Here is a 12,871-nt window from a genome sequence, read left to right on the forward strand (position 1 = left end):
AAGCAGGTCACCTTGTCATAGAAGGAGATCAGGTTAGTCAAGCAGGACCTGCCTTTCACAAACCCATGCTGATCACCGATCACCTGGTTGTCCTCTATGGGTCGTGTGATGGCCCTCAAGAAGATCTGCTCCATAACCCTCCCCAGAACCAAGGTTGGACTGATAGACCTGTAGTTCCCTGGATCCTCCTTCTGGCCCTTTTGTAGATGGGTGTCACATTTGCTAACGTCCCCTCAACTAGGACCTCTCTGGTTAGCTAGGACTGCTGATAGGTGATGGAAAGTGGCTTTGTGAGCACTTCTGCCAGATGCCTCCATAACCCTGGGTGTATCCCATCCTGTTCCATAGACTTGTGTGTGTCTAAGTGGTGCAGCAAGTCACTAACTATTTCCCCTTGGATTATGGGGGCTTCATTCTTCTCCCTGTCCCTGTCTTCAAGCTCAACAGGCTGGGTATCCAGGCAACAATTGGTCTTACTATTAAAGACTGAGTCAAAGAAGGCATTAAGTACCTCAACATTTTCCTCATCCTTTGTCACTGCTTTCCACTGCATCCAATAAAGAACGGACATTCTCCTTAGCCCTCCTTTTGTTGCTGATGTATTTATAAAAACATTTTTATTGTCTTTTATGGCAGAGGCCAGAATTCTTTGCCAAAGGATTTTGTGAGAGTTGATACGTGTGTGCATTACAGTGATTTGATCTCATGAGGATCTCATGGTACTCAGTGACTGGCTGACAAAATAGCAAGGGAAAACCATTGCCAATAAATACAAAGCAAAGAGTATGAGCAAGAAAGCCCTTGTATATATGTTATGGGGGTCTCTTAAATTAGACATTGCCACTCAGGATACGGATGTTGCAGTGGTGCTGGATAGGTCACTGAATGGGTCATCTCCATGCTCTGTGCTGATGGAAAAGGAAACCAAGCAGTGGGAGGTACAAAGAAAGTAAGAGAGATAAAGGAAACATCGGTGTGCCTCTGTGCCATCCTATGTCCACACTGTGGACACTGTGTGCAGCACTGGATACTGAACTAGATGAACCTTTAGTTTAAGCTAAGTGTGACCATTTTATATGGCTTATAGGATAATGTTATCTGTTCATATACTGTGTATCTGTGGGGTCAACTCAGAGCCAAATCCTAAATCTTTATTTCCTTTTGCTATATCCAAGGGTGACTAAGACAACAGTAAGGGGCAACATTTCTATTTCCTCAGTTAACCGCAACACTTCTATCAGCTCAGTGATTCAGTAGGAAATAACTAAAAGTCAAAGCCGAACTAAATGACTCAGTAATTTAGCAGCATTCATTATAAAAAACAGAAATATTTTTGGGGGGGTTGTTTACAGGATGTTTTTATCACTTCTTTGAATGACTGACATAGATGAATTTACATTTTTATGCTTATTTACAGTTTTGGTCTTTTTACAGTCATTGATCATACTTTTTAAAATCATAAATGCCTTGCTATTTACCAGTGTACCTTCAGACAGACTCTAACCAAATCTGTCATATCTATTATTTAATGTTTCTGTGTTTTGTTCTTTTATTGCTCTATCAAATATATTTATATATATATATATTTAATGGGAATATCACATTACTAGCCTGGTTTTCTCATCAGATTCATACCAAATTTTCCTGTTTACGTTTTTTTTAAATGTGAATTAGCTCTCAGTATACCAGTTCTATATTATTTTTCCTCTACATCTATGACCTTAGAGCATATGACAAATATATTTTTAGTACATGAAAAAAAGGCAAATGAGGATAAAGTTTTGAGTGGCAAAATAATTATTTCCTTATTGTTCAGCTCTCCCACAACTGATGAAGAATATTTTTCCCTCCTGACTTGAAGAAATGAGTGCTTGAGCTAAATGACATTTCTGTCCCGAGAGAAGTTTCACGGTGTTGAATTTTAGAAAGTTGTGACAACAACTTAAAATCTCAACAATCTTCCTGAAAATGGTTTTGAATTTTTCTTCTGTTTTATTGGTAAACAGTTGAAAAGTTTATCAGGAACTTACAAAAGAAAAGTTAGTGTAGAATATTTTCATCAGTTCTGTTTAAAAATGTTGACAAAGCAAACACATTTCTGCAAATGTTCTGATTTCCCAGACTGCTTTCTTACATACAAATTGCTCCATCAGACAAAGTCCAAGAAGTTTTGCTGAGAAAGGGTTTTTAAGGGAGCAATAAGAGCTACAGGAAGTGTCTGGGTACTTACACAATATAGGAAAGTTTCTCAGGTCCAGAAAAAAGTTGAAGTGAACATTTGTGAAGTAGTTTGTAAGTAGTACAATGCTGAAGTTGTAGCTCAGCTGTAAACCTACTACCTTCAGAGATGAAGTAGGGACCCTCAGCTCAAGGGATTTATGGACTTCTTCACTTTGGCTGTGCATTGAATGCCCATGGAGCAGTAGTGGAAATAACTGGTTTTACAGTAAACTATGAAGGGAAATGTGTTTATAACATGCTGGTAAAAAAATGCCTCCTTTGGAGACAGTGAATTCTCTTAGGCTTAGTCCTGGCTTGCAGGATTCTGTTTCTGGTGAGGATTTCCTACTCATTGTGCTTCATTAATTACCTCGGGAGGGATCTCAATAGTTCAGAGATCTCTGAAGAGCAGGGGATGCTAAGTGTCGTCTGTGCTGTAATATTTGGGTGTTGGGTTTGGAGTTATAGTAATTATGAGTGTGGAGGCGAATTAGAAAAACAAACGTGTTTGTTAAGAGTTTAATTCAATCATCATTAGTATGAGAGCTGGAGCACTCACAAAGGCTGGAGACCAGTTCAAACTGGTTTTCATAATCCCCACCTACCTAAGTTCTACCAAAGGCATTAATTTAAAAACATTGCATCATCAAGGAAAAAAAAATACTCTCACTGACTGATCAATGAACCTGAGAGCAGGACATCATCACCTGGAAGTTCTCGTGACCTGATTAACCTTTTTCTTCTCAATGGCTGAGCCCCATTCTTGCTGACCCTAGCCCTAGGAGTGCCATAATGCTCTGCTGCTCTGGGGAAGAAGACACCTGCATATTCTGTGAAAAACAACCTGAGATTTCCCTGGTTCCAAAAGATGACTCTTGGTAAAGGATTTTGCTGTGACTCCTTTGCGAATGCCTTCCTCCACAACAGGCTCTATTGATCATTGCTCTCCAAGGTGTTGGAGGGAAAAGGAGTAGAGACATCCATCGCGTGCGAAGGAGTTGAGAGTTGTCTGCAAGTGGCTGTGGGTGATGTGAAGAAAGGCAGAAAAAGAATGTCAGAGCAGATATCAGTATGTAGGAGCCAATACTAGACAAGGTATTGAATAGTTTGGGGTAGGGAAGTTTTGATCTTTACTGAAAAAGTCACCATTCCAACAGTTTTCTATTAAAACTAACAAATTTGAGATGCTTGTGTAATGGCTGACTATATGGAAAAATGGCTTTTTTTACTTGTCAGCGAATCGATCTAGAGAAGGATTTTTAAAATCCTCTGTGGTGTTGGCCTAAATCTTCTCCCAACATAGATGTAAGTCCCTTCTGTGTTTGTTCCCTGGTGGAGACCTGTGTTTGTACCCTCCTCTTCACAGAGTTGTTCTGTATGAGTAGAGAGACAGACAAGGAATAATAAACAAAGGAAATTGCTTCCGTGGCATGCAAGACCACTTTCTGGTTCCTTTCTTTGAGCATTAGCCAAAATCCATACTGTGTGCTTGGGCAGCTGAGCTTCTGAGTCACAGAATAATGTCATTAGTGTTTACTTCAATCCACTTTGATCAGCCTTACTCGATCAGCTGCGTGATTAAAGGTAAGCATTCAATTCAGTATCGCTCAGGAGTACAGAGGAGGTAAAGGAAGCAATTCATATGAGATGGCCCCAGATAGCAGGGTCAGTGGACCAAATAGGAAGGTGAAGAAGAACTTTTTAATGAAGGCTTTGAAAATAATGTTAGTTGCTTAAGTCTTGAATTACTCATTGGGATGGTTCTTGTTAACTATATTTTCATGTTGTATAGACACACATTTATTACAATTTTAAGTACTATATTGCTGTTGGAAACCCATAATTAATTGATTAATTTCTTTCTTTCTTTAATGCAAGAACATTATTAGGAAAGAAGGATGGGCCAGTAGTTACACAGCATTGGGCTGGGACTTGGGAGTTTCTGCTTCCCTTCCCAACCCAGTCACAGGCTTACTTTATATAAACTTAGCTTCCTGTCTGCTTATAGCCATCCACTGAAGATGATCATCCTTCCTTTCTTTGTTTAAACAGTTAGAGTGGGATTCAGCTACCTTACCATAGGTAAATAGTATGATTTTGAAAGCACATCACTGTGTTGATGAAACGGTTCAGGTGAAACTATCCCTGCTGGCATGGTGCTTGGGTCAAACTGGCAGATGAAAAAGAACTTGTTAGTGAGCACAATGATCTTATCTTCTCTATTTTCCTGTACAAGATTCTTGTGTTGTAGGTACTGGCAACAGATATTTGCATTTTCTAGTAATGAAATAAAAAGATTCTCATAAAAGGGTTGGCTTGTGCAGTGTTGTGTGGGGCATGAAGATTATTAATACTTGCAATTTTTGTGTGCTTAATCACCTCTCCCCATGCTGTCATGTCCCTATGTAGATAGTAGCTTTTGGATGAAAGTATTAATCACACTAGGAAAGAAGAAACGTTCTGTGAAGTGCAGAGGACTTTTTATGAAAGCTTGCAACTGAGGAACATTTCCAGTTTCACTTCGCAACTGTATAAAGCTGCATCCTGCAAATTTTTGAACTGTGTATTACAGTTTCCTTCATATTGCTGCTGTGTCAATATACTTGTGGTCTATGTACTTTACATTTACAAACCTTTGTGTTATTTATGCTGAAGTACATCTATAGGGATAAAGATTTTTTTTACATTTTAAGTAATCTTTATGTCTGTGAGCCACAATCCCAGAACAGCTATTATTGTTGCTAAATTGACAAAAAAAAATTATAATTTACTGACCTAAGGTGTAGAAGCATAACAAAAACACTGAACAAGTTGAATGGTTCTGTTGTCATCACATATACCAGCCATGGGTTAATTAAGAACTCTAAACCTGCTTTGAAATTATTTGTTGAAAACAAATCAAACTGGAAGGAAGCTGTTTGCAAGATTTTGGTAAATGCATGAAACATTATATGGGTCTATTTCTTCTAAAGACATCAAAATATGAATTGGGGTGTGGTATAGATACTGACCTACATGAAGTATACAGAGGTAATACAGACGTGGATAATGTAGACTTTGTCATGGTTTTAATTATCAGAAGAAAAATAAACCACATCTGTTTGGTCATTTCAGTACTCTGGACTCATTCCTTTTAAAAATAAGTAGTAAAGAAGCAAGATATAGTTCAGTAGATGAACGATTAATATGAACCTGGTTAACGTGGTTTCATGACATAGTTTTAGAGTTGAAATTGTGGTCAGTAGAGGTGGGATTGTAAATGGCTCGTGGCAGTGCGTGGTACATCTGGCACACATACATCTGGTTGCCGTTTAATTTAAAGTTGGTGTAGCACCTTATTGCTGCTGCTATAATGAAATACTAGGGAAATGCCTTGTTAAAGTGTAGCTTAACATTATTAAAAACAAAACAGTAATTACAAGGCCTCACAAATGAAAAAGAAAACAAGAGGCTTATAACCATTTTGTAACACAGTTCACCCTTGACCACCATGATCTGTCATTCACCTAGGCTTTGGTGAGTAAAATAATCTCTGTGTTTTTGACCTTTTACAGCCAGAATTAGAAGGAACAAGTGAAAAGAAAAGAGGAAAAATAAACAAAAAGGAAAACAAAGAAGAGGAGTGTCAAGACAAGATTTATCTATGTTCTGTCTCCATGTTTATCTATGTTTGTAATGACAAAATTACACATGTGAGTAAATAAGCACAATGGAAAAAGAATCATCACAAATGGAGAAATGCATTTCAGGTCACCACTTAGTCATGGTCTCTGTTGTTAACTGGAAAAATTCAGTCACATTGATCCACTAGAATTTTATTCCTATTGGAAAAAGTTAACAGAAACAAGCAGTATTTTTTTCATTCCAACGACTTAAATTAGTGAGAGTGGGACAAGGAGCAGAAGTGGGTGAGCAGATGCAGTATGTACAGGTGTAGGAGTAAAGAAAACAGTTTGCTACTTGGATTCCCACCACCTGCCCAGGGCAGTAACTCAGATGCACAGAGAACTGAGAGATATGAAGAGACCACATCATCACCGTAGGAAACCCATCGGACAAACACAGAGGAAATCCATCGGAGAAATGGGTCTGTTGCATATCCTCTCAATGACATGCGATTACAGTCAGATTGAGAGGCAATTAGTTCAGAGGCATATTCAGGCTGAGGATGAGGGGGAGATATGGCTCTGGTCAGACTTTGGAAGAGCTGCTGTGATGTGTGACTGTCAGCTCCATGTGTGCTTTGGCATGGCACAGAAAGTCTGACTCCTGGCACGGAGAGTCAGCACCTGTTTCCAGTGGTTCCAGGCACAACCTCCTGGTTTCCAGTAGAGTTCTAATTACACAGTGTTTGCGCTAAGCTCCTCCACGTGGTCAGAGGCAACAGACAAAAAGTCACAAGTACTATCGAAATGGTTGAATATTGTCAGGTCTATTAGCTGAATTGTGGACATGATCCTTACAAACCCTATTTCATCAATATTTGCTCTGTTTCCTCCTTTTTTTTTTTTTGGTTGGCTCTAATTTTTATCATGTCTGTTTAATGTTTAACAGTGAAAATTAAGCAGAAGATGATGTAGCAGTATAAGTGTGGAGAGCAGCATGTTTGGCTGGCTGCAGCAGGGCTTGTGGTTTTGTAAGTACTCCATGTTCATTTTTCTTAAAGACTTGCAAATGATGCTTTCTGCGGTCGGTGTAACTTTTGTGTTAGGTTAATTGCTTCTGCCTGCTTGTGACTTGGTTGTGTGCAGTTGTTACCATGAAATGTTAATCAAGCAAGCAGGCAAGGGACCAGTGGGACCCTCTGTTCTGGGGGAATCTGTTTGGGCTGAAATCAGAATAAAATAAATCTTGAAAACATGGGGACTAAAGTAGTAGTTAAAGCAGAATACTAATTAAATCACCTTTAGGTTGGAAACAACCTTCACAAAACTGATTTGAAATTAACATAATCCCACTAGTAACTGAACAACCAGGTCCAATCTATAAACTCTTCTGTTGACTTAATGTATAAAACAACCATTAAATTGTTAAGGCCAGTCTCCCTAATTAGGACTGGGGTGAGTGTAGGGGGTGGGTGGAAGCCCACAATTTAAATTTAATTACCCCTTTTATTACCATAGACAAATTAATCTGTGGTTTGGCAGAGAATTATTTTCTGAATTTCCAATTTGCATATTAAAAATACAGTCCAGATTTAGCAAAGCTTTTCCAGCTTTGAAATGGTAACAAAAACATATTTGTGGCTGAAATTTTCTACTTTCAAAATGTTGAAATTAATGCGATTAACATCTCTAAAGGGAAAAATATGTGGGAAAACTTGATGACAATACTTCGTGTTTTCCAAATTCTGGTAGAAGTAAGTCTTTTATATTCCCGTAGATACTAAGAAAAGTTTTTTGTCTAGTCTGTTAGAGTAAAAGTTAAAACAGAGCCATGTCTAATATAAGTTTGCTGTGGAAAACCATCCTCTTTCCTTCAGTAATTCTTTGAAATTTAGGCTGAGCTGTTTGGGCACAGGAAGTGGGAAGAAAAAAATTATCTTCTTCAATTGTTTGCAATATCTCAAGAAACCAGAGAAAAACAGTCCATGAAATCTTAAACAGCAAGTACTTCCAAAAGTATACTTTCAGAATATGTACTACACGATTGCTTCATTTGTCTGCAGTGCGTAAGGAGATTTGTTTTGGCTGGGAGGAAAAGGGAGAATTTTTCTTAAAAGAGATGAAAATAGCTGAATCATATTCCCATCTAGGGCCATACTCCATCTTTTGGTTTAAGGAAATTCTAACTTAACATTACCATTTCTCACTGAAAATCACTGGAGTGGTTGCTGTCTGCTCTCAGACATGCTCAGCAAATATGAGAACTTGCAGCTAGTGTACACATTTGCTACAAAATCAATAAAGATCATCATGCCAATAAAAAAAATAAACTGGTTAATCATCAAGAATCTGGGAACTTAGGCTGCCCTCAGAAACTCTAATAAATCTTATTTAGGTGGTAGATATAGTCATCTTTCACACCTGGAAATGAATAAGGGACTAAGATAACCTCACTTTGGCAGGACATGGGTAAATGCATTCCTGAAAGAGAAGGATATAAACAGGCTGTGTTGGCTGGAAACAAAAGAGGAGTCATAACAGTAGAAAAGTTTTAGAAATGTTTTCACATAGAGGCTGCGAGGGCAAAAAGCTTATTTTCATTGTTATGTTTCTGAAGAGGGTATATGAGATGTCTCCCAAGAACAGAAGGGAACTGAGTTCAGTAAACCAGGCCCTCATTCCAGCTTTTATGGAGGGCAGGAGGTTCATCTGAAGTGTATCATGTCAGCATTAGTAGAATAAGCATAATGAAGAAACGTCATCTACAAGGGGATTAATCTGGGTGTCCTTTGATTTCCAAATGGGATCTGTGTTCCTGTTTTCCTCTTGGACCCAGATTCTTCCTGTGTTTCTAAAGGGAGCCACACATGCCACACTGATTAACTCATTATGAGGGGCAAACCACATTTAACAAGTTACAAACACTTGTTGAAGCCCCCGGATAGGAGGATCCCTTTGTTCCAAACATGCACCTCATTATCTCTTACAAACCGTATGTCCTTATGTCCACTTCTTGTGCCCTGCTGATGCGGCATAGGATGCTCCAGAATTTTGCCTTGAACTTTGCCTTGAAGTTTATGTGGATGACTTTTATCCATCACTTATCAGCTGTGGCCAATAACTGGCTGTGTGAGTAACCATATAGTAAAGTAGCCATGAAGTAAACAAGGATGTGAATTCAACAAACACTGGATAGTCCATGACAGCCGTCTGCCCATGTGCTGCTGCCCTGAGAAAATTGAGGGAATTTATCCCACTTCCAGTCAGAAGTGGGGTGCCCCACATTTCCTCATATTTACCAAACTGCATTTGGGCAGGTACTGTGGAGTATTTGATGTTTTTGAAACTCGCACCATATCTGATCTTATGCTAACTTGCTTGTTCAGACGTACCCTATAGGACACTATAATCCGGGGAAGATAATGTTATTGTTAATAGAGATTATTACGGACTTTGGTTCTATACTTCCATTACCAGTGACGAAAATTGCCTTTTCAGAGCAGTTACAAAGGAATATTATAGTTTTATTATGCCTGACATTTTAATTTATGGTTTGGTTGAATTTATTAATGACATTTGACATTGTGTTCATGCACACTTTAAATATCTTATGTACCTTAGATCGTTACAGTTGCACTATATAATACTTATGCTAACAAATTCATTATTTCTTACTACCAAGCTCATCGTTACCATCTGTTTATCTAATGACTGTTTATTTTGTGACAGAATAATTTGAAAAGAAGATGAAGTATCTCCTGTGCCTGTGTTTACTCCTTGCTGTTCTTTGTGCCACAATCCATTGTCACCATGAAGACGTTTGCCATGAAGTCAGAAATACTAATCTGCGTGATGGAACAGAAAATTTATTAACACATTTCTGTGACAAGCAAGTCTCCAACTATGCAGATTTTGTATTTAGATTTTACAAGCAGGCTGTATCAAAAGAAGCTGATAAAAATGTTTTCTTTTCTCCCATGAGCATCTCCACTGCCTTTGCCATGCTGGCTGTTGGTGCTAAGTCAACCACCCTGTCTCAGATTTTTGAAGGACTGGGCTTTGACGGTCTGACTGAGACTCGCATACATGACATACATGAAAGTTTTCATAAAGTTTTAGCGGTACTGAACTGTACTGATGTTAACATCACATTAAATATAGGGAATGCCCTTTTTACAGCTACTGGGTATGAACCACAGCAGACATTTTTACAAAACACCAAGCAATTTTATGATGTAGATGTTTTTTCTAGCAATTTCCTTAAATCAGAAGAAGCTAAGAAGCAAATCAATAACTATGTAGAGGTGAAAACCAAGGGGAAAATTCCTGAATTAATTGGTCATCTTGATCCAAGTACTGTATTGGTTCTTGTTAATTATATTTATTTTAAAGGTAAGATATTTAACACAATATTCTAACAAATTATTTTGATGCAAAACAAAAATTGTAGGCAACATTTTGTGCTTTATTAGCAGATTGACTTTTTAGGAAAGAGATGAACTGTGCAGAACCTTCAAAGATCTCACCAAAAGCTTAGATTTGGCCAAAAGCAGGGTATCTGATTGTTGAGAAATGTGGACTTCCAGATTTTGGCCCAATTTGCCTGAAAGCTCTTAACAGAGAAGTCCCACTGTAGTAGACTACCTCATAGCCAGGGACCCACTGCACAGAGTCTCGCTAGTCTGAGAACCTAATGACTGAAGATGTTTCCAAGACCTCTGTGCTGACTGTATGTGACAGTCAAACTTAGTGGACTGACATAATTGCACTTCCAGGGTCCCCTTTATTATGGTATATCTACTAGGTACGCTGCCTGAAAACTTGGGACACAGCATTTTTAGGGCCAGTGCTTTGGAGCCCTGTTTGAATGCTAGGATCCTTTATTCTGCTGATGAATTCCTCACCAGCCTGAGTGCAGTCAGCTCGCATCAGGTATGGCCTAACAGGATAGGCATAGAAAAATCCTGTAGCTGAATGTTTAAGCGTTTGAATTTAAATGGCATAAAAAGCACAAGTGATGAGAACATATGGCTACAATAGCAGCAGGTCTCTCTCAATTGGTCCTCATTAATCTTTGGTTGTTTTTCAGCAAGACAGGACTTACACTAACTATGCTGAACTTACTGCACAGCTAAAACTCTCTGTTGTGTGTTATGCAGGAGGTTTATGTGTTTTAGTGAGCCTCTTCTCTCATAAACAGCCCTCCAGCATACTAATCGTTAAGGCAGTCTGATTTCTATCAGCCCTTTTTTTATGATCTTCACATGTTTGAGTGCAACATCTTCTCTTTTCTCCCATTAGCTGCCTGGGAAAAGTCGTTCGATCCTTTGCGCACATATGAGGACGATTTTTTTGTGAACCCTAATGCATCTGTTAGAGTCAACATGATGCAGTGTGATGGTGACTATAATAGTTACTATGATCAGTATCTCTCTTGCGAGGTGGTAGAGCTGCCTTACCAGGGCACTGCACGAGCATTGCTCATTCTGCCTGATGATGGAAAGATGAAGCAAGTAGAAGATGCTCTCTCCAAGGAAACTGTTTGTAAATGGAATAGCAAACTTGATACCAGGTAACTCTAGGTGGATGGATTACTGTACTTCAGGACACATCATTATTATTATTCAGAGAAAGCATTTATTTCAGACCACCCCCTCCTGGATATGTCCTGATTTCATAAAGTGGGGTTTTAAGTGATTCCCAAGCTGAATAAGCAACTTCAGGCTCTCTGACCTTACAGAAGGGGACACAGTATTTTAGCAACTGCCTCGAGACATGCTTGGCTACTTTTTGGCTACCTTACCTCTTCTTTCATGGTGCTAACACAATTAATTTATTTCACTGTGTCTTAAATGTTATTGACTCTTTCTTTTAGCCTTTCCACAGTTGGTCTGCTTACTCTCTGTAGCCCTATAGCCACAAAACTCTGATAGCTGTATATGTGGCACAGGGATGAAAGAGTGGCAGTGAAGACGTCTGTTTCTTTTTCCTAAATCAAAGAAAGAATGTAGGTACAAAAAGATTGTGCCTCTCTCTGGATGACAAAATTGACCAGGGAATACAAATGTTGCAATCAAACAAATTAACAATTCAAAGAATGCTTTCAAGTGTCACTGAATTGCATACTATCCACCCTGCTGTCTGAAACAAGGCTGCAATGCTTCATTGCTGGTTTGTTTTCTTTGTTCAACAGGAGATTAAATCTGCAGTTACCAAAGATTTCTATTAGTGGATCTTACGATGTTAAGACCCTGTTCAAGGAAATGGGCATTACTGAAGTATTCTCTGGTAATGCTGATCTGTCTGGAATTAGTGGCAGCCATAATCTTCAGGTTTCACAAGTAAGTGAGAAGACAGGGTTGGTGTTGGGGCAGTGGTTGGTTGCTTTGATCAATTATACCTGGGATTTTTAAAGACTTGCTTTCCCTCCTTGTCCTACTCCCAATGACATGTAGGGTCTTGCTTAGTAATTGTGCTTTTCTACAGAGAGGGTCTGCTATCCCACCTTTGTATTATTTTAATATTGCTAATAAAAGGCTGGACACCAAGTATATGGAAAAATGGGATAAGACTTCTGGAAGGTCTCCCTGCCTATAGCAGGGGGGTTGGAACTAGATGATCTTTAAGGTCCCTTCCAACCCAAATCATTCTATGATTCTATGAATATGATTGTTTACATGTTATTGTGTAAGTAAATTGTAAATAAGATGTATATTATGATATTGGCTCATCATGGCTTGGATGGGAATACACTTTGCTGGGTAAAAAACTGGTGGGATGGCCGGGTCCAAAGAGTTGTGGTTAAATCCAGTTGGTGGCTGATCACAAGGGTGTTCCCCAGGGTTTAGTACTGGGGCCGGTTCTGTTTGATATCTTCATCAATGATATGGATGAGATCGAGTACTCCCTCAGTAAATTTGCAGGTGACACCAAGCTGGGCAAGAGTGTGGATCTGCTGAGGGTAGGAAGGCTCTTCAGAAGGTTGTGGACAGACTGGATTGATGGGCCAAGGCCAACTGTATGAGGTTCAACAAGGCCAAGTGCAG

General features: G+C 39.0%; 1 protein-coding gene across 1 annotated transcript in view; it reads left to right on the forward strand.

Moving 5' to 3' along the window:
* Nucleotides 1-9,571: 9,571 nt before the first annotated feature.
* The window catches only part of LOC104508779 (serine protease inhibitor 2.1-like), a 4,667-nt gene continuing 1,367 nt past the window's right edge, over nt 9,572-12,871 (forward strand). Inside the window, exons 1-3 of the mRNA XM_010150509.1 lie at nt 9,572-10,217; nt 11,127-11,397; nt 12,019-12,166. Of these exons, the coding sequence (XP_010148811.1) occupies nt 9,572-10,217; nt 11,127-11,397; nt 12,019-12,166 (1,065 nt within the window). The remainder of the gene's footprint in view (nt 10,218-11,126; nt 11,398-12,018; nt 12,167-12,871) is intronic.

This window comes from Eurypyga helias, unplaced genomic scaffold (assembly GCF_000690775.1).
Source record: "Eurypyga helias isolate BGI_N326 unplaced genomic scaffold, ASM69077v1 scaffold7144, whole genome shotgun sequence".
Taxonomy (NCBI): domain Eukaryota; kingdom Metazoa; phylum Chordata; class Aves; order Eurypygiformes; family Eurypygidae; genus Eurypyga; species Eurypyga helias.